This window comes from Tachypleus tridentatus, chromosome 12 (genome assembly GCF_004210375.1).
Source record: "Tachypleus tridentatus isolate NWPU-2018 chromosome 12, ASM421037v1, whole genome shotgun sequence".
NCBI lineage: Eukaryota > Metazoa > Arthropoda > Merostomata > Xiphosura > Limulidae > Tachypleus > Tachypleus tridentatus.
The window spans coordinates 120,038,626-120,062,178 of NC_134836.1; the positions used below are offsets into that span (position 1 = coordinate 120,038,626).

General features: G+C 31.5%; 2 protein-coding genes across 2 annotated transcripts in view; one reads left to right on the forward strand and one right to left on the reverse strand.

Annotated features, from left to right (window-relative positions):
- The window catches only part of LOC143234511 (kinesin heavy chain-like), a 367,254-nt gene that overhangs the window by 317,408 nt on the left and 26,293 nt on the right, over window positions 1–23,553 (reverse strand). The window lies entirely within an intron of this gene.
- LOC143234899 (uncharacterized) overlaps window positions 1–23,553 on the forward strand; it is a 34,281-nt gene that overhangs the window by 2,920 nt on the left and 7,808 nt on the right. Inside the window, exons 2-8 of the mRNA XM_076472591.1 lie at window positions 179–278; window positions 1,272–1,431; window positions 8,049–8,160; window positions 17,546–17,695; window positions 20,905–21,200; window positions 21,942–22,127; window positions 22,383–22,502. Of these exons, the coding sequence (XP_076328706.1) occupies window positions 1,291–1,431; window positions 8,049–8,160; window positions 17,546–17,695; window positions 20,905–21,200; window positions 21,942–22,127; window positions 22,383–22,502 (1,005 nt within the window). The 5' untranslated portion in view covers window positions 179–278; window positions 1,272–1,290. The remainder of the gene's footprint in view (window positions 1–178; window positions 279–1,271; window positions 1,432–8,048; window positions 8,161–17,545; window positions 17,696–20,904; window positions 21,201–21,941; window positions 22,128–22,382; window positions 22,503–23,553) is intronic.

Genomic DNA, 23,553 nt, shown 5'->3' on the forward strand with positions numbered 1-23,553 from the left:
CTTAATTTACCGTATTATCCACTTTCTTATTAGTTACTTTATAAGCTAACAATATGTACAAGGCTGGATTAATATAATTCTCTTCTAATTTCAGCATTTTTAAAGAGTTTCCTCATCTTAACCAAGTGAGAATTGTGTTATCAGTTTGAGTTTTACTTGTGTTTTCATTCTACCCCAGGATTCTTCATGACCATGTGTTAGCTTAAGTTATGAATAAGATCATTTGAATAGTTCTCTGACGTCTAGACTAGACTTGTGTAACTGTGGAAGAAAGAAAGGTATGTTTGTGAACAAGTTTTTAATACATGTATTTAAAACAAGAGACTTTTTGTAAAGTTTTAAAAGTAACATCATTGAGGATCAAGATATAAACTTACTAATTATTTTAATATATGTTAATTAAGTCAGGGCCCTGATTTTAATTTGGTAAAAAATTATAATTGTGCAGTCAACAGTTTGAAATTGTGTACCATAGGATTTCTTATCACAAAACAATTGCACAGAAAAATAAAAATTATGGAATTCTTACCTAAAATAGAAGTCTGAAAAATAAGCATCTAAGAGGATGTTAGAAATAGTTAATACAATTTCAAAAATAAGAGAAATTTGATATTTTAAAGAAATAATCAACTTAGACTTTGGAAGACTTTACTTGCAAATTAATCAGAGTATTGTGTAATCAGCAGAAGGTGACAGACAACCAGCAAGGATCACACTTAATTAAAAAAACATAACTCTAGTAACTGTGACCTAGACTTGACTTTACTAACTATAGGATAAATTAACCATTGACTGTGTCATGGCCACATAATTGTGTCAATTGGTAATTTAAATATATTAACCTCTGATTTTGTATGTATGTTATACTTAATGTAAACTAGTGATAAATGATATAATAATTTCTAAAATAATTTTAAAAAATCAACTGTACATTGTGATGTACTTCATTAACAAAGTTTAATTAATTGTTTCTTAGTTTTTCTACATTGTGAACAAATTGTAATGGATTTGAACTATGATTTTCAAAGATATATGTGCCTTGTTATTTATCAAACTAAGTTTTCCATGTTTTGGAAAACATGTTCTGTATCCATGTTTTGAACGGCATAGTTGAATGCCAACCATTATCTGAAACTGTTATTACCACTGTTTGTAACACAGGTCAGAGAGGTGATAAACCTAAATTTTCCTAAGTACCAGTTATTAACGTTTTAATTATCAACTGAATATTTCATGTAATTTTTTTGATAAAGTTTTTATACATTTTACAGACAATGCTCTTATACAGTCATGACTGAAAGTGAACGGAGTGGAGAATGGACACAACTACATTTAAATTTGTATAATTTTGACACTTCAGAAGCCCAAGAGTGTCCCTATGTTTTAACTAGTCCACGGTCATTAGAAGCTTGCTCCAGGGTCGGTGTGAGGGTGAGCGTAAAGTTCTGAATCTACATATAAATTCAGTTTTATCTTGCATTCAATGAGTTAGTTATTTCTTTACAGGAAATGTTTTTGTACAGTCAAGTTTCAATGTAGAGGTAACAACTTTGTATCTTAATATAATTAATTAACGAGTGCCATTAATTTTGTCTTTTGATGAATACACTGTGTTCATCACTGACTTAGGTCAGATGTTACCATGAATGATGGCTACATAACACTTGAAATGTAGACCACAATATCTTTGTTTCTTCCTTTGTTCTTGTTACTTCATATGTTGTTAACTCACTTACCTGTAGATTATGATCCTGTGAAAGACTTCAGGAGATTTCACATGTGTGGAACTTCATCAAAAATTAAATGTTCTGTTTATTGACATGCCCAGTGTTCTTCGTATGTTCCATTATTCAAGTGTTTAATGAGTTTCCCTGTGTTCTTCATACGTTTTGTTATTCAAGTGTTTAATGAGTTTCCCAGTGTTCTTTGTATGTTCCGTTATTCAAGTGTTTAATGAGTTTCCCAGTGTTCTTCGTATGTTCTGTTATTCAAGTGTTTAAAGAGTTTCCCAGTGTTTTTCATACATTTTGTTATTCAAGTGTTTAATGAGTTTCCCAGTGTTCTTCGTACGTTCTGTTATTCAAGTGTTTAATGAGTTTCGCAGTGTTTTTCGTACGTTCTGTTATTCAAGTGTTTAAAGAGTTTCCCAGTGTTTTTCGTACGTTCTGTTATTCAAGTGTTTAATGAGTTTCCCAGTGTTTTTCGTACGTTCTGTTATTCAAGTGTTTAATGAGTTTCGCAGTGTTCTTCAAACGTTTTGTTATTCAAGTGTTTAATGAGTTTCCCAGTGTTTTTCGTATGTTCTGTTATTCAAGTGTTTAATGAGTTTCCCAGTGTTTTTCGTACGTTCTGTTATTCAAGTGTTTAATGAGTTTCCCAGTGTTTTTCATATGTTCTGTTATTCAAGTGTTTAATGAGTTTCCCAGTGTTTTTTCAGACGTTCTGTTATTCAAGTGTTTAATGAGTTTCCCAGTGTTTTTCGTACGTTCTGTTATTCAAGTGTTTAATGAGTTTCCCAGTGTTTTTCGTACATTCTGTTATTCAAGTGTTTAAAGAGTTTCCCAGTGTTTTTCATATGTTCTGTTATTCAAGTGTTTAAAGAGTTTCCCAGTGTTTTCAGATGCGTTCTGTTATTCAAGTGTTTAATGAGTTTCCCAGTGTTTTTTCAGACGTTCTGTTATTCAAGTGTTTAATGAGTTTCCCAGTGTTTTTCGTACGTTCTGTTATTCAAGTGTTTAATGAGTTTCCCAGTGTTTTTCGTACGTTCTGTTATTCAAGTGTTTAATGAGTTTCCCAGTGTTTTTCGTACATTCTGTTATTCAAGTGTTTAAAGAGTTTCCCAGTGTTTTTCGTACATTCTGTTATTCAAGTGTTTGAAGAGTTTCCCAGTGTTTTTCGTATGTTCTGTTATTCAAGTGTTTAATGAGTTTCCCAGTGTTTTTCGTACGTTCTGTTATTCAAGTGTTTAATGAGTTTCCCAGTGTTCTTCATACGTTTTGTTATTCAAGTGTTTAATGAGTTTCCCAGTGTTTTTCGTACGTTCTGTTATTCAAGTGTTTAATGAGTTTCCCAGTGTTTTTTTTCAGACGCTTTGTTATTCAAGTGTTTAATGAGGTTCCCAGTGTTTTTCGTACGTTCTGTTATTCAAGTGTTTAATGAGTTTCCCAGTGTTTTTCGTACGTTTTGTTATTCAAGTGTTTAATGAGGTTCCCAGTGTTTTTCGTACGTTCTGTTATTCAAGTGTTTAATGAGTTTCCCAGTGTTTTTCGTACGTTTTGTTATTCAAGTGTTTAATGAGGTTCCCTGTGTTCTTCATACGTGTTGTTATTCAAGTGTTTAACAAGTTTCCCAGTGTTCTTCAAGTGTTATGTTATTCAAGTGTTTAATGAGTTTTTTCTAACTCTGACAGTACTTAGCCTGATGAAAGAGGTCTAAATTTTTAATGAAACACTAAAAGAGTGTTTGATAAACCGTGAAGAGTATGTAAGTTAGTACTTTGTCAAACACTATACGATAGCTCAGTTTAAATTACATGATGTGTAAGTTGCTGTCTTCCAAATTATTTGTGAAAAGTGTATTGAAACAATGTTATTTTTCTGTCTCTATAATACATGTTCATTAGAGTTCTCTCATTTTGTTAACTGTGTAGGATTTACATAATCAAACATCTTTGTGTAATACAGAGGTTGTCATCTTACAATTTAAATTCTATAAGATACAATTGGTTGGATCTTTGATAAAAGTAGTGCAGATTGTACTTTGCCTGTGAGTTCCTAATTCAGTGATGGTGAACCTTTTAGAGATTGCGTGCCTCAATTGTGACCCAAAATTACTTTGTCTATCCGAACGTGCCAGGATTTTCATAAAAATGACAGTTACTTTCCAATAAAAAACTGACTTTCTGATGAGTATCTTTATTTTAAAAAAAGTCGAATTACAAAAGTTTCAATGAAACTAATAAATAGCCTTGACTTAAAATTAGTATATTTTGTCTTGAATTTTATTAAATCAATGCGATCTCTGCTGTTGTGAACACTCGGATAACTTGTTAATTGATGGTTCATATTTTGTTGATTTGAGAGCAACACATGTAGCACTCAGTTCATCTGTAAGCTTTATATGCAAAAACGGCTCGCTTGGGCTGAGAAAACACTTTTACATAGAAGAGCGAACAACGTTTCGACCTTCTATGTAAAAGTGTTTTCTCAGCCCAAGCGAGCCGTTTTTGCATATAAATTTCTCAACAAGTGGGTTTCTCGTCATCACTGATCATCTGTAAGCTTGTTTCTTCTGTCTGATTTGATGAAATTCAAATTTAAAACAGCTGCTCACAAGCGTAAGATGATCCAAACAAAGTAAGAAGAGCTATTTCAAGTAATTTCATTGACTTAAAATTAATTGGCAAAGAATTCCACACTTTAAAAATTTCATTTTCACAACTCTTTGCAACGTTTTCTTCCAAGATCCCTCCACACTCTATTTTCTCAAGTGTTTTACATGGGGCACAGAATTTATTAGTCCAAGTATAGTTTTCCTGAAATTCTACCAGCTCCATTTCTAGAGTTTTCAAACCCAACCAGTGTAAACAGGAAAGATCGAGATCTTCAAATTCAGTTTTATCGGGAAAGGTAAGAAAATACAAAGTTTTTTCTATCTTTCGAAACTGCATAAATCTGTTACTAAAATTCTCCTTCGCTAACGCGATAATGCTTGAAAATTCTTTGGAGATTTCCTGTTTGCTTAAGGAACAGTTCGCAAATGTTGTCGAGTTTTCTAAATGCATTTTCAGATTTGGAAAATATTTGAGCTCCCCACCTTCGATGTCTTTTTCAACAACTTGCAATTTTCTCTCAAATGCCTTTATATCACAGAACATTCTTTCTGCTGTTTTTCCTACTCCTTGTAGTTTTGTGTTCAGTGCATTGAAGTGTGATATAAAGTCTGTAAAGAACATGAGGTTATTAAGCCAAGCCACATCAGTGAGCTGTGGAAAGTCTTGTCCTTTTTCATGCATAAAAAATCTAATTTCGTTCAAGCAAGCAATAAATCTTTCCAGAAAACGTCCTCTGCTCAACCATCGGATATTGTTATACATAATTAAAGTACTATATTGTGCTTGAACATCATCAAGAAGTGTTTGAAACTGACGAAAATGAAGCGCACGAGTAATAATGTAATTCACCATTTTTGTAACATTTTTGAGTATATCATCTAATTTTTTGCTACTTCCTTTTGCACAAAGAGCTTCTTGATGTATAATACAATGAAACTGGATGACTTGATGTTTTATTTTGTTCTCGAACAACTTTATGAAACCAGATGTTGACCCAACCATACATGGTACTCCATCACTAGTGATCAAAACTGTCTTTTCGGGCTTAATACTTTGTGTCAAAAAACATTCCATCACAGCATTGTAAATATCTACTCCTTGTGTTCTTCCGGGTAAAGAAATCGGTTTCACCAATTCTTCCCTCATGGAGTCACCAACAGCATAACGCAAAATTACTGCTAACCTTGCATGATTATTTATATCCGTACTGTCATCCAAACACATGGAGTAACAAGAAGCCTTTTGTAAATCAGTACTGAGTTGTTGATTGACATCATTTGCCATACGTAAGATACGATCTTTCACCGTATTTCTGCTAAGTGGTACCTCACAGATTCGTTGTAAAATTTCACGTTTATTTGAAAAATCACTAAAAAGGGAATCACTTCCAGCTAACATAGTCATTTTTATGAAATCTCCATCAGATAGAGACTTACCATGTTTAGCGATACATAATGAAATTTGAAAGCTGGCCTTCGTCAAGTGATTAGGTTTAGAAAGAAAGTTTCCAAGATTAAGACATTGAAAATGATATTTCCTCAGTTCGTTTGCAAGAAATTCCTCCTTTTCTGTTTCATCAAGTTCAGCAACATTTTTGTGGTTGGTTTCAAAATGCCGTTTGACACTTGAAGTACGACACACAACACTTTCACCACATAAAATACATAATGCTTTTCCGTTGCGTTCAATGGTTCCAAATAATTTTGTCCAATTTTCTTGAAATAATCGTCCACTATCCATTAGCTTTGCCTTCTTTGCATTCATTTTGGTATAACTTAAACACACAAAAGTAAAGTTTAATGAAACAAACTTTTAAAAATTTACTTAAACAAAGAACAGTTAAATATTTAAACAAATTAAATTGGCCCGTTTCGTTAATGTAGCTTTTTTAATGCCATGATAATGTGGAGTGCAAAATTTAAAACTAAACACGATTGGTTGAAAAATATTCTCAAGTTAATCAATAGTTTATAATGTTTTGCATTTTCAGCTGCATTTAGCTTGTATTATATTCAAATTTTCAATAAAATTACAAAGAATGATTTGTGACAAGTTTTCTGTTTTTTGTATAATTCTTCATGACTGCAGAATAATAAGTAACCGATATAATTATTTATTCATATTGGTTGAAGACCAATACGAATAGATGTAATGACTTACGATGCCACCCACGTCGTTCAAAGAGTTCGACATGCAACCTGTAGGGATAATATCCCTGGGATATATTATAGTATTAATCTAACTCGAAGTAGAGACAAGGGCTGACGTTATGGCGCATTAAACTGGGAACAACGATTTCCCAGGCTTTACCAATCCTTCTCATCGATCCTACCGGGAATATCCCGAGTTCTAGTGTTAGCTACACTTACGCGCATTGTCTCCTCTGCACCACGAGGAGGCCCTGAAAATCGAAGTACTTGAACCCTAGTGCTCTCAGGTCATGCCAACTCTCATAATTACCTAGCTCGCTACATACTTCTTAGCAAAGATGCGGGAATCCTATCACGTGCCAGCAATCGTGGCCTTGCGTGCCACCTCTGGCACGAGTGCCATAGGTTCGCCATCACTGTCCTAACTGATTGAAGTTAATCAGTATTTTCTGTTTGTAATTAGAGTGGAGTGGGAGGGGGGCTGAGAAAGTTGTATTGAAGGGAAGTGTGTTGCACCATCTTTTGACCATGAAAGAATGATAAATCTGTTAACACTTATTCAGTGAGTTAATGTATTTAAAATTCAGAAAATAATACAATGCTAACATGTAATTTGCCCAATAGATACACATGCAGAAACTGCTTGTGTTTGTTCTCTTCTTAAGATTTATTTGTGAAAAGAAATTCTAGTTTCCAAGAGTCAGTATTGAGAGTCCATCCAAGATTTATCACCGATCATTATTATTAACAATACATATCTTGTCATCAAGAATCATGATTTATAACAAAAATAATAAAGTAAATCACATTTACCTTCATGATATAAATGTTTTTTCTATCATTCAGTAGTGTTCTCACGTGAAGGAAACACAATTATTTACTAATTTTCTTTGAGAACAATGATGAAAACATTAACATATATTATCTTCACATTTCTCAGTGTGTAGTAACAAATGTGGTATCCTGTGTTTGAGGGTTAGAGCAGCTTGTCAGACCCTCAGCTTTTATGTTTGTATCAGTTTATATTTACAGTTAAGTGTATAAAACAGTAAAAATAAATTTATTTGCTTTATTACATATGACAAAAACAGTATAAAATATTGAATATTACTTAACACACTATTTAATAATTCTGTTGATTAATAACAAATTCCTGTGGATAATAGTAAATAAAACTACATACATCACTGGAGGAAAGAGCTAGAAGTACTCAGTAATCATACAGTTCCTTTCACCATTGTTCTTAACATTTGTCTTGAACTCACTCGATGAAATATAAATCCCTTTATTTATATTTGTTCAAGTCATGAATATTTGATGTTGATGTTAATACATTCTTGGTCTTTAGAATACATTTAGTTTTTATCAAGGAAACTTAGGTCTGATTTTGTATTATAAACCTATGGATATCTCAATTTTTTTAAAGCTTGACAAACAAACAAAGCTGTAAAGTTGAAAACTATTAACATTGAATTAACTTTACATGTTTTTAAGAATATTCAGAATGTGAGAAGTACTGAAAGGTATCAAACATGTCACTGAAAAAGTATTTCAAATGCATCTAGCCAGTCCAACTCCTTCAGAAATCTCTTGTTGACTTCGAAGATGAATACGGCAGTGGAAGAACAAAAGATGAGGTTTTAAAGCTTTATCAAGACTATGAAGCCAACAGATTAAGTAAGTTTTGGTGTTGATTTCACGTTGCATTCTTTATAACTCATGTTTTGTATGATAGTGGAGTGTAGAAGTACTTATGCAGGAAAACATCATTCTAAGATCATAATATAATTACTGCTTACTTGATGACATTTATGCAAGCCCAATGAAATTATTGTACAGTTTGCGAACTCGTAAGAAACTCTTGAAAGAGCTTTTAGTAAGAATGTTGCATTTATATTTATCTAAAAAAAAAAACATTTCCCTCAAAAGATTTTTTTCAAAACCTATTACTTGGTTGCATGTTGAAAAGAAAGTTTCAGAACCTAACCATTTCTCCCCATTTTTTAGCTACTGACATTTTAATACTGTTACAGTCAATACCCCTATAGAACAGTGTTTGCCATACTGTGTTCCACAGCACAGTTGTGCCATGGAATGTTTGCAATTATTAAGTAATTTTTTTATTTATTATCAGATCAATAAACTTTTAACATTAATTTTCTCCTTCGTACAAAGTATAATAGTAATTTTTGCCTGTCTTAGTTGGGGGTGCCACAGTGCATGCTGTATAATCTTATTTACGTGTGCTACACAACGTTTGGGACAGTAAAAGTGTGCTATGGGGAGAAGAAGTTAGGGAATCACTGCTGTTAGAAAATCAGAGGAAAGGAGCATCTTGGAAGCTGTACTATCATGTCTTTAATGAATAATAATCTTGGAAGCTATCCCATCATGCCTTTAATGAATATAATGATCCATTTCCACACACACAACAAGTTTTGTTTAAAGATTTCAGGATTTATCATATTGGAAGTTAATAAGCTACAATTTTTGATGTATATCAATTTGTATCTTCTTTAAACATGTATATATTTACAGAGTTCTATAAGACACTTCAGATGTTCTTTTATAAATTTATAGAATAAGCATGATTATTTATTAAATCTAAATTTTCACAAAACACTTATAAACAGCAGTCACATTTTAAAAGATGAACCAGTCAGTGTTTGTGTGATTGTCAGTTTTTGCGAATTTGTATTATGGGAAAAGGTATTTAATTGAAAATTCTAATTTATCTGTATATTTTAGCACTAAAGCCCTATAAAATGGATTCAGACATCCTTCTTAACTAAAGAAATGTAAATGTTTCTTTAACTTGACATTTCCTTCTTTTCCTAGAACTTGTAAAGTTAAAACTATATATATACAATGTTAGATTTTAAATTTCACTCTGATTGCACTATCTAACCCTAGCATTTTTCAGTATGAATATAAACCTTTTACACTGGGCGAGTTTAAGTTTTGTTGTACTTGGACTTTATACATGTCTGTTCATAAATTATTTTTTAATCAGAGTAAGGAATCTGAGTGTACAGTGTAGTCAGACAGTGTCTCTAGCATTTTATATCAACACCCCAACTTTTATGAAATGTTCTGGTTTACATATTTGTACTTTATAGTACATTAGGCTTAGTAAACTTATTTTAAACAAACTGAAAAGTCGGTATTAAGTCGCATGTTGTGTCGACTTAATTCTCTGACAACATTGACCAGGTGTTGTTGATACCAATGTGTTTTAAGACTTTGTTTATATTTCCTTCAGTTTCTCCTTTGTGATCTCACAAAGGTGTCAGATTAGTTGGATTTTGTGATTGGATTAGCACTGGAACTTTAGGCTACCTATAGTATTCGTATTGCTGATTCTGTCCCTCCTCCAGTACCTCTTAAATTTTATTTGCTCATTATCCTGATGACATTCAATGACATCTGCTGAGTATTGCATGGTGGATGAGGGTATGGTAATAATATATGTTCTTTGTAATACCATCAGTTCTGTTCCTTGAGGACATAAACATCCCAATTCATTTATAAACACACTATCACATTTCACTGACATGAACATCGTATGGTAATAACGTATGTTCTTTATAGTACCATCATTTCTGTTCCTTGAGGACATAAACATTCCATTTTGTTTATAAACACACTGTCACATTTCACTGATGTGAACATGGTATGGTAATAAAGTGTGTTCTTTATAGTACCATCAGTTCTGTTCCTTGAGGACGTAAAGATTCCATTTTGTTTATAAACACTGTCACATTTCACTGATGTGAACATGGTATGGTAATAAAGTGTGTTCTTTATAGTACCATCAGTTCTGTTCCTTGAGGACATAAACATTCCATTTTGTTTATAAACACTGTCACATTTCACTGATGTGAACATGGTATGGTAATAAAGTGTGTTCTTTATAGTACCATCAGTTCTGTTCCTTGAGGACATAAACATTCCATTTTGTTTATAAACACGCTGTCACATTTCACTGATGTGAACATGGTATGGTAATAAAGTGTGTTCTTTATAGTACCATCAGTTCTGTTCCTTGAGGATGTAAAGATTCCATTTTGTTTATAAACACATTATCACATTTCAATGATGTGAACATCGTATGGTAATAAAGTGTGTTCTTTATAGTACCATCAGTTCTGTTCCTTGAGGACGTAAAGATTCCATTTTGTTTATAAACACATTATCACATTTCAATGATGTGAACATGGTATGGTAATAAAGTGTGTTCTTTATAGTACCATCAGTTCTGTTCCTTGAGGACATAAACATTCCATTTTGTTTATAAACACACTATCACATTTCACTGATGTGAACATGGTATGGTAATAAAGTGTGTTTTTTATAGTACCATCAGTTCTGTTCCTTGAGGACATAAACATTCCATTTTGTTTATAAACACTGTCACATTTCACTGATGTGAACATGGTATGGTAATAAAGTGTGTTCTTTATAGTACCATCAGTTCTGTTCCTTGAGGACATAAACATTCCATTTTGTTTATAAACACACTGTCACATTTCACTGATGTGAACATGGTATGGTAATAAAGTGTGTTCTTTATAGTACCATCAGTTCTGTTCCTTGAGGACGTAAAGATTCCATTTTGTTTATAAACACTGTCACATTTCACTGATGTGAACATGGTATGGTAATAAAGTGTGTTCTTTATAGTACCATCAGTTCTGTTCCTTGAGGACATAAACATTCCATTTTGTTTATACACACACTGTCACATTTCACTGATGTGAACATGGTATGGTAATAAAGTGTGTTCTTTATAGTACCATCAGTTCTGTTCCTTGAGGACATAAACATTCCATTTTGTTTATAAACACTGTCACATTTCACTGATGTGAACATGGTATGGTAATAAAGTGTGTTTTTTATAGTACCATCAGTTCTGTTCCTTGAGGACATAAACATTCCATTTTGTTTATAAACACTGTCACATTTCACTGATGTGAACATGGTATGGTAATAAAGTGTGTTCTTTATAGTACCATCAGTTCTGTTCCTTGAGGACATAAACATTCCATTTTGTTTATAAACACACTATCACATTTCACTGATGTGAACATGGTATGGTAATAAAGTGTGTTTTTATAGTACCATCAGTTCTGTTCCTTGAGGACATAAACATTCCATTTTGTTTATAAACACTGTCACATTTCACTGATGTGAACATGGTATGGTAATAAAGTGTGTTCTTTATAGTACCATCAGTTCTGTTCCTTGAGGACATAAACATTCCATTTTGTTTATAAACACACTATCACATTTCACTGATGTGAACATGGTATGGTAATAAAGTGTGTTCTTTATAGTACCATCAGTTCTGTTCCTTGAGGACATAAACATTCCATTTTGTTTATACACACACTGTCACATTTCACTGATGTGAACATGGTATGGTAATAAAGTGTGTTCTTTATAGTACCATCAGTTCTGTTCCTTGAGGACATAAACATTCCATTTTGTTTATAAACACACTGTCACATTTCACTGATGTGAACATGGTATGGTAATAAAGTGTGTTCTTTATAGTACCATCAGTTCTGTTCCTTGAGGACGTAAACATTCCATTTTGTTTATACACACACTGTCACATTTCACTGATGTGAACATGGTATGGTAATAAAGTGTGTTCTTTATAGTACCATCAGTTCTGTTCCTTGAGGACGTAAACATTCCATTTTGTTTATACACACACTGTCACATTTCACTGATGTGAACATGGTATGGTAATAAAGTGTGTTCTTTATAGTACCATCAGTTCTGTTCCTTGAGGACATAAACATTCCATTTTGTTTATAAACACACTGTCACATTTCACTGATGTGAACATGGTATGGTAATAAAGTGTGTTCTTTATAGTACCATCAGTTCTGTTCCTTGAGGACGTAAAGATTCCATTTTGTTTATAAACACTGTCACATTTCACTGATGTGAACATGGTATGGTAATAAAGTGTGTTTTTTATAGTACCATCAGTTCTGTTCCTTGAGGATGTAAAGATTCCATTTTGTTTATAAACACATTATCACATTTCAATGATGTGAACATCGTATGGTAATAAAGTGTGTTCTTTATAGTACCATCAGTTCTGTTCCTTGAGGACGTAAAGATTCCATTTTGTTTATAAACACATTATCACATTTCAATGATGTGAACATGGTATGGTAATAAAGTGTGTTCTTTATAGTACCATCAGTTCTGTTCCTTGAGGACATAAACATTCCATTTTGTTTATAAACACACTATCACATTTCACTGATGTGAACATGGTATGGTAATAAAGTGTGTTCTTTGTAGTACCATCAGTTCTGTTCCTTGAGGACATAAACATTCCATTTTGTTTATAAACACACTGTCACATTTCACTGATGTGAACATGGTATGGTAATAAAGTGTGTTCTTTATAGTACCATCAGTTCTGTTCCTTGAGGACATAAACATTCCATTTTGTTTATAAACACACTGTCACATTTCACTGATGTGAACATGGTATGGTAATAAAGTGTGTTCTTTATAGTACCATCAGTTCTGTTCCTTGAGGACGTAAAGATTCCATTTTGTTTATACACACACTGTCACATTTCACTGATGTGAACATGGTATGGTAATAAAGTGTGTTCTTTATAGTACCATCAGTTCTGTTCCTTGAGGACATAAACATTCCATTTTGTTTATAAACACACTGTCACATTTCACTGATGTGAACATGGTATGGTAATAAAGTGTGTTCTTTATAGTACCATCAGTTCTGTTCCTTGAGGACGTAAAGATTCCATTTTGTTTATACACACACTGTCACATTTCACTGATGTGAACATGGTATGGTAATAAAGTGTGTTCTTTATAGTACCATCAGTTCTGTTCCTTGAGGACGTAAACATTCCATTTTGTTTATAAACACACTGTCACATTTCACTGATGTGAACATGGTATGGTAATAAAGTGTGTTCTTTATAGTACCATCAGTTCTGTTCCTTGAGGACATAAACATTCCATTTTGTTTATAAACACACTATCACATTTCACTGATGTGAACATGGTATGGTAATAAAGTGTGTTTTTTATAGTACCATCAGTTCTGTTCCTTGAGGACGTAAAGATTCCATTTTGTTTATAAACACACTATCACATTTCACTGATGTGAACATGGTATGGTAATAAAGTGTGTTTTTTATAGTACCATCAGTTCTGTTCCTTGAGGACGTAAAGATTCCATTTTGTTTATAAACACACTATCACATTTCACTGATGTGAACATGGTATGGTAATAAAGTGTGTTCTTTATAGTACCATCAGTTCTGTTCCTTGAGGACATAAACATTCCATTTTGTTTATAAACACACTATCACATTTCACTGATGTGAACATGGTATGGTAATAAAGTGTGTTTTTTATAGTACCATCAGTTCTGTTCCTTGAGGACATAAACATTCCATTTTGTTTATAAACACACTGTCACATTTCACTGATGTGAACATGGTATGGTAATAACGTATGTTCTTTGTAGTACCATCAGTTCTGTTCCTTGAGGACATAAACATTCCATTTTGTTTATACACACACTGTCACATTTCACTGATGTGAACATGGTATGGTAATAAAGTGTGTTTTTTATAGTACCATCAGTTCTGTTCCTTGAGGACGTAAAGATTCCATTTTGTTTATAAACACACTATCACATTTCACTGATGTGAACATGGTATGGTAATAACGTATGTTCTTTGTAGTACCATCAGTTCTGTTCCTTGAGGACATAAACATTCCATTTTGTTTATACACACACTGTCACATTTCACTGATGTGAACATGGTATGGTAATAAAGTGTGTTCTTTATAGTACCATCAGTTCTGTTCCTTGAGGACATAAACATTCCATTTTGTTTATAAACACACTGTCACATTTCACTGATGTGAACATGGTATGGTAATAAAGTGTGTTCTTTATAGTACCATCAGTTCTGTTCCTTGAGGACGTAAAGATTCCATTTTGTTTATACACACACTGTCACATTTCACTGATGTGAACATGGTATGGTAATAACGTATGTTCTTTATAGTACCATCAGTTCTGTTCCTTGAGGACATAAACATTCCATTTTGTTTATACACACACTGTCACATTTCACTGATGTGAACATGGTATGGTAATAAAGTGTGTTCTTTATAGTACCATCAGTTCTGTTCCTTGAGGACATAAACATTCCATTTTGTTTATAAACACTGTCACATTTCACTGATGTGAACATGGTATGGTAATAAAGTGTGTTCTTTATAGTACCATCAGTTCTGTTCCTTGAGGACATAAACATTCCATTTTGTTTATAAACACACTGTCACATTTCACTGATGTGAACATGGTATGGTAATAACGTATGTTCTTTGTAGTACCATCAGTTCTGTTCCTTGAGGACATAAACATTCCATTTTGTTTATAAACACACTGTCACATTTCACTGATGTGAACATGGTATGGTAATAAAGTGTGTTCTTTATAGTACCATCAGTTCTGTTCCTTGAGGACGTAAAGATTCCATTTTGTTTATAAACACACTATCACATTTCACTGATGTGAACATGCAGTTTACAAAAAGACCAGTTTTTGTTTTTTACTTTCTGTACATTCAGATTGTACATCTTTCATGCTCTGAACAAGTTAGATTACATACACTTTGTGAGAGTTGACACATGGAGCAGTGAATTCAAATTATTGCTCATTAAAAATGTTTTTCTTGTAGGAGTAAAAGTAACAACGTATTGGTTGTAAATAGTTATAAATAATGTTTACTAATAAAACAGCTATTACTTATTAAAGTAAAAGTAACAAAGTATTGCTTGTAAATAGTTATAAATAATGTTTACTAATAAAACAACTATTACTTATTATAGTAAAAGTAACAAAGTATTGCTTGTAAATAGTTATAAATAATGTTTACTAATAAAACAACTATTACTTATTAAAGTAAAAGTAACAAAGTATTGCTTGTAAATAGTTATAAATAATGTTTACTAATAAAACAACTATTACTTATTATAGTAAAAGTAACAAAGTATTGCTTGTAAATAGTTATAAATAATGTTTACTAATAAAACAACTATTACTTATTATAGTAAAAGTAACAAAGTATTGCTTGTAAATAGTTATAAATAATGTTTACTAATAAAACAACTATTACTTATTATAGTAAAAGTAACAAAGTATTGCTTGTAAATAGTTATAAATAATGTTTACTAATAAAACAACTATTACTTATTATAGTAAAAGTAACAAAGTATTGCTTGTAAATAGTTATAAATAATGTTTACTAATAAAACAACTATTACTTATTATAGTAAAAGTAACAAAGTATTGCTTGTAAATAGTTATAAATAATGTTTACTAATAAAACAACTATTACTTATTAAAGTAAAAGTAACAAAGTATTGCTTGTAAATAGTTATAAATAATGTTTACTAATAAAACAACTATTACTTATAGTAAAAGTAACAAAGTATTGCTTGTAAATAGTTATAAATAATGTTTACTAATAAAACAACTATTACTTATTATAGTAAAAGTAACAAAGTATTGCTTGTAAATAGTTATAAATAATGTTTACTAATAAAACAACTATTACTTATTATAGTAAAAGTAACAAAGTATTGCTTGTAAATAGTTATAAATAATGTTTACTAATAAAACAACTATTACTTATTATAGTAAAAGTAACAAAGTATTGCTTGTAAATAGTTATAACTAATGTTTACTATTAAAACAACTATTACTTATTAAAATTTTCAGCAGTCTAAAAGCATAAAATTGTGTAGTTTTGATGAGGTTAGTATTGTATTATTTTAGATTTTATTAGTATCACCAAATTTAAGTTTAAAACTGAATTTGAATTACATATTTGTTTTAATAAAATTAATTTTACCTTTTGTACCAGCATGTTCTCTGTTTGTACCATTTAACTGTGCTTCACTTTGAAACAAATTTTGATCTATTATATATATATATACGTGTTTGCCCGTGGTTATTATAAGTTTGAGCCGTTATCAGTTGCAATTAACAGCTAGGATAAACTGTCTACATTTTTACACGTTATTAGTCTGTGTTATTTTAATGCACTGTTTGACTGAATGAGAATTGCTTGATGCATTACTACCAATAGTATGGGGGGGGTTACGTGTGACTCTTGACAGCATGAAAAAGGAAGAGTGGGTAAGGACTTTATTTCTTGTTTGTATAGAAGTTTGAAGTTGTTTATATTTAGTGAAGAAAATGAGTAAGTCTCATAAACAACATTTAGAAGTTTCGTATCATGTCATAGCAAGAGCTGTTGTTGACTAAAGATTATCCCAGGATATATCTTATCCCTTAAGTTGAAAGCTTCATCCAGCCATGAATTACTCTGAATAGGCTTTCAGTGAATAAAAGGTGTTTATTATGGGGAAGGAGGCTTCTTTTGTTTGGGGTTGATATTTAAATTGAAACTTTTAGTTAATCATGATAATTCTACCAAAGCTATCTGATAAACTAGCTGTGATTCAAAATGGGGATTTAAGATGACACTAGTGGAAGTCACCCGAATAATGTTTCAGAACTGAGGTTTTCGTCTTGCTGTGATTATGAAAATATTTGATAACATCAGTGTTGTGAAAAGGAAAATATATATGACATATATGTCGGTTTTTCTGATCCTAATTTATTATATTAGTGTGTTTGAAATTTAGGTTAACGTGAAAGAAAAAAACGTTATATGATATATTATACAGCAGTTTTTTGTGTACAAATTGTTTTTAAACTCTCAGAACTGTTAGTTGCATCTTTTCACTTTAGTACTGAATAACTTGTTTTGGTATTTAAGTTAATTAGAAACACTAATTCATTATTTTCAGGCATAAATTATACCTCTTTAAAAACAGAATTGAAACAAATGATGCCTTTGGTAGTTTGAAAGTTAACTCTTGCTTACGTGTGCATGGTGTAGATGTCTTTAATATTGTATGCGCTCTTGGGGTATTTTTTTACCGAGTTCATTTTATTTGATAATAATAGGAAACTTAGAAAAGTGCCGAGATGAAAGACAGAAGATTATACTAACAGCATGGGAAAAGCAGAGGTCGCAATCCCTGTCGCCAAAAAACATTGGCATGAAAAACCAAGGTTCTTTTCCAAGTTCTGAAAAGATAACTGGAACCTTTTCTAGTAAGTTCTGTATTTAACTGTCTCGATATGAGCTCAACCAGTTTGACTAACTGTGTGACCTCTTTGTAGTCACTCGGTCATTATAGATTTGATACTATTAACTTCTGATATAGTGTGTATATCTTCAGCAAACATTTTAAGTCTTTTTAATAAACTAAAAATGATTTTTTTGTGAATACATCTAGTATTTGTTTTGAATGGTTTATGCCATGCAGGGGCGTAGATCCTCGGGTGGATGGGGGTATACATTTACTTTGCTTCTTCTGTGTAAATGTTTCACATCCAAAATTACACATCCACATTTATGTTTCTCACTCATTGTAAGAGGCCTGGCTCAGGCCTTTCTTTAATTGATTTACTTTATAAGACCTGTAACTTGTTATTAATTTCAATTAGCATACAAAGATTGCCTCTTTAGCAAACATATCTTTCTTAGCCCTCTCCTAGAGTACTTTGATATGATATTGTAATATGTTTTACAATATATCTTGGATGAGTCTTCGATTTATTTTCTTATGTATGTTACGTTATGTATTACGATTTCAAATAACCTGAAATTTTAATTTAAAAGATAATTAAATGTTTAATTATTAAATTTATTATATTTGCCAAAAATATTGATATGTGCAATTTTCTTTTTTGACACAAATGTATTTGACTGTACAAACAATAATACAATTTATAATAACAGTTATTACTAATAATGATTTATATACACAATTTTTACAAACTTATGAAAAATACTGAATCTTCTATCTGGTCTGGAACTGAATACCAACTCACAGAATTTTCATTGTATGTTATAAGTAAAGCTGTAGTAATACGGTAGCATTTTATCTTTATCAGTAATGGTAGCTAGTTCTCTTCTTGTTTGGTCTAACTAGGTTCACAAGCTTGCTTTTCACAGAAAATAGACATCTAATGATCTTATAGAAATGTTAATGTCCAAAGTTAATTTTCTTAAGTTGAACAGTTTGTAATGTTTTAAATCTATATTTTCCAATTAATAGGTGTTAATGACAGTTATAGCTTCTGAGACATATTGTCCTGACTGTAGCTGACCAAAAATATTCTTCAACTGTCTCTTGTTGCATTGATTTATAATCTTTAGATGAAGTTCAAGTAGCCCAACAACATTTAAAGGTACTCTTGTTATAAGTATATTGTCCATTTTTACTCTCCAGAATCTTTTACAAAATTTAGAGAACAAGCAGGACTTGCACAATGAACAATACAAGTTACATACATTTCTAAATGTATGTTAAATTGAAACAAACATAGATATTAAGGTAATATTAAATCTGTTACATATGATACATTGGATTATTTATGCAATTTGCAAAGACAGGAAGACTAATCATAACAATGTTACCTCACACTGTAACCCCCACCCCACACCTGCTACTTGCATACAGTTAGTAACATCCCAATAATTAACAGACACATTTTCAAATTAGATACTTCCTTTTACAAAAAAAAAAAGCTTCCAGACAAGACATGACCCTCTGTAAACTTGGTTTTCATCTCCAGTTGTTAGCTTCACATCTTTTATGAAAAAAAATACATTCACAATATAATATAATTAACCTCTCCTGAACTGTTTTAACCTGGTTAACAAGTGATACCAACTCACAAATTTTCATTTTATGTTATAAGTAAAGCTGTAGTAATACGGTAGCTTTTTATCTTTATTAGTAGATCAGTTAACATGAGTTATCGTAACTATTACACCACCTATTGGCAGATAAGAATGAGAGAGAGAGAAACAAAAATCAGAACCTCTTACTTTATCACAAACACAAAGCATGACATTTTAATAACTGTAAAAGTGTTTTATTACAGTTTGGGCAGCAGTGGTCAGGTAGAATTTTCAACATCTTGCCAATGGAAGTGGGTTTCTCTTGGGGCACTTATGTTTTCTCTCAACAGCAAATCATTTGGCATTTGATCCCTTTTTCCTGTTATTGTTATCTCAAAGTCCTGTCCGTGTATCTTATGTTATTGTTATCTCAAAGTCCTGTCCGTGTATCTTATGTTATTGTTATCTCAAAGTACTGTCCATGTATCTTATGTTATTGTTATCTCAAAGTATTGTCCATGTATCTTATGTTATTGTTATCTCAAAGTACTGTCCATGTATCTTATGTTATTGTTATCTCAAAGTACTGTCCATGTATCTTATGTTATTGTTATCTCAAAGTCCTGTCCATGTATCTTATGTTATTGTTATCTCAAAGTCCTGTCCATGTATCTTATGTTATTGTTATCTCAAAGTACTGTCCATGTATCTTATGTTATTGTTATCTCAAAGTACTGTCCATGTATCTTATGCCGCATGAATACTTGTTAAAGTGTCAGACCTAAGTAGTAACTACTTATAAATCAGTATGGTTGTGTTTATTTTAAAAGGTTTCATTTATAGTGAGACTTTTTTGGGGTGAATTACATTAATGTCCAGTTATTTATCATTACAGATCTGTTTATCATAGGATGTTGTGAGGAATTACATTAATGAGTAAATCAGTTTGAAATGAAATGTATTCTCTTTTCACTTCACAATTTAAGGACTTGGGTGCATTATTTGATTGTTTACAAAGTTAAGTGTAAAAGGAATGCGTGTTACACTTAAATTATTTATGGAATAATGGTGTAATCAGTAACTATATCTGTATCGTCTTTTATTAATACTTGGATAACTGCACTTAAGTATCTTCCTTGTGTGATTTATCAAAATTACATAAAGTACTTGACTGAAATAGCTAGGTTAAGGTTCATTATAATCTTGAGTGACTCAATTTTTTAAAAAGGAAAACTAACATTTAAAGGTAAAAAAATTAACACTTAAAAACTGAGACTGTCCCAGTCTCAAAATACAATGTAACATTTACTTAATACTTAACTGTATAAAGATAAAACTGTGAGACTGGGGACAGTCTTATACACACATTTAATATCTTACTTTGTTGGACAGTACGTGTTTGAGTAAATATTTTATTGTAATTTGAAACTGGGGACAATCTCATTTTTAAATATGTATTGTGTACTAGTAAACATTTTGTTTTTTAACTTCTTATATTTAAAATTTACATAAGTATCATCTTAATGTATAATTTGTTTGACCAGTCATCGTTTTGCTGTTTTAAAGATATCGTGTGTTATTTCATGTCTACTTAATTAAGGTACGAGTCTGTTCATTTTTATTTTCTTAGCAGATCGAGATTCTAGTTCAGAAAGAAATGATACTGTCACTATTTCAACATCGTCAAGTGGAATAGTTCCAGGAGAACAGATGGTGCAATCACCAAGAGCACAGTCAACTCCAAAAAACCGACCAAAATCTAGCACTTCTACCTTGTCGGTCAGAGATATAAATGTTACAAGCTTTTCGGTTCCGTCCTCGCCCTATCGTTATTTATTTGAAGAAAAAGTCAGTCCTGCCAGTTCAGCACTCCTCAAATCAAAGCTTTGTGATTCTCCTAGAGCTAAAACCAAGTTATATCCAAAGGTGCTGCTATTAAAGTATCAAAAAATATTGTTAATAATTTTACTGTTATTGGGTAGTGATTTACAAGTTTATTGCATAGAATAGTCTAACCGTACTACAACAAAAAACGGAAGTAGTTGTAACATTTAATACTGGTATTTATTTGAAGATATTTGTTTCCAGACACATAAAGCCCTCAGTTAGTGTTTAAATTTACTTTAACTATTTTAGACTTGTCCATGGTCTTCTGTTGAGTCAACTGTAAGTTTGTTATCGTAAGCTTGTGAACTGGTTTTAAATTGTAAATTACTGCTGTGTATAAGAGATCAAGATAAGTTCTCTTTTATTATTAATATTAAAACTTTATATCTTTTTTTATTTGAACAAAGTTTATGAAAAAAATTAAATATATTTAGTTTTATTACATTATAATCACTTCACTTTACCTTTAAATAATGTTAAGTTATTAGCAGCTTTAACCTGTTGACTGCCAAGTATTTCAGCTGCTACAATGCAACTCTAATGCTTTTTCATTTTGTGATGCCATTTTGGATCGAAAGTGAAACAGTTTGTAAGTAGGTGAAATGTGTGTATAGTGCTGACATCTAGCGTTGAAGTTCGGTATTATTGAGAACGAATTAACTCGTCCATGGCACTGTGTTACCGATCGGCTTGGATGAGTTATCTCATCTACGGCACTGAACAGGTTAAAGACTTTGCTAGAACTTAAGGATTTAATACCTTTGTGCTTGTTTTCATTAGGACATCAAGTTGATGGAGTTGATGGTGAAAAGATATCAGTACCGTATAGAAGAAGAAGAAAAGAAGGCTGAAGCAAAAAGGAAATGGGATAAAGAACTCCAAGACACCAGGAGGAAGCAAGAAGAGAGTCAAAAACACCATCAGATGAACATGATTATTAAGAGTCAGAGACAAAATACACCAGAGGTACCAGTTATAACAGTCATATGTGTTGTATCCTTTGTAATTCTGACCTTTAATACCAGTTATAACAGTCATCTCATCAACTATATATTTTTTCTCCTTTGTAATTCTGACCTTTAATATCATAAATTTAAAGAGTGGTTTTAAATGAGAATAATGCACGTTCTGCTGATATTTCTTAAATTATATGCTGTGTTTAGACAGACAATGCATCGTACTTGTTTGTTCAAGTATTTTTCCCGCTCTTCGTGTTTACAGAAATGTCGATTGCGTGCTATACGGGAAATGTACAGTTCTCAACAGCACCAAAAGGAGGCTAAGCTGCAAGATGAAGAGATGAAACATGAGGAAGCTGTAAAGAGAAAGCAAGCATTTATGGTAATACTCAGCTGTTTAATTCTTTAAAATAATGTTTAGTTAAGAGTACATTTCTGAAAACTCCCCTAAATAAAAATCTTAATATATACATACATGTTTGAAATTGGAACAAATGTGACTAGAAAGCAGGTATTTGATTTTTGAGTGTCAGATAACAGTTAAGTAAAGAATAAACTGTTTCTTTCCAACTGTAATTTTTATCCTGAAATAAGACTATAAAACAGCAGGTTATAAAATCATATTTTCTAACATACATTTAACTTCAATCTTTTTTTTCCTCTTATTTTGAAATGCAATTAATAGAAGTTACCTAAATAATAGTGATGGTAAAATGTGTACATTTTAATTTAGAATATATTTATGTATATTTTACCCTACTGATAATTGAGCTTCTATTTTCTTATAATATTTCATGTAACTTCATAGCAAATTAAGATTTTATCTGCTTGGTTAAAAATTCAAAAGCAGTAGTTTGTCGAGGACATGCTACCATACACAGCAGGACATATGTATCTAAGTGTTTAAAGATACGGATATGTCATTTCTTGTCTAGGACATGCTACCATACACAGCAGGACATATGTATCTAAGTGTTTAAAGATACAGATATGTCATTTTTTGAGTCTGTATTTGAACTTTTTTTCTCTCATTTTTCATTTGAAAGATCCAATCATATTACATTTCACATATTAGTTATAACCACTGAGAGTTTGTCTTTGTTCATATTGGTAGTTTTATTATTGTGTCAGTCATTCACTATGGTCAGCTGTGTCTGCCAGGAAGAAAACCTACACAAGTTTTAGAACTGTATTATTCTTCAGTTAAATTTTACTGTTGTGACTGAATGATCTCTATTTACTTCAAAAGCTTTAGTGGAGTGTAAGATGATTGTTCATATTTTCAGAAAAATTGATACTTTATTCAGGATGTCTGATTGTTGTTGTTGTTTTATTAATCCTTTATATCTTTTTTTTTTATCCAAAAGAAGTTTTTGACAGTTATATGCTAAATTAACTCCCAGCTGTAAAGAACTGCCATGTAACTCGTCTCG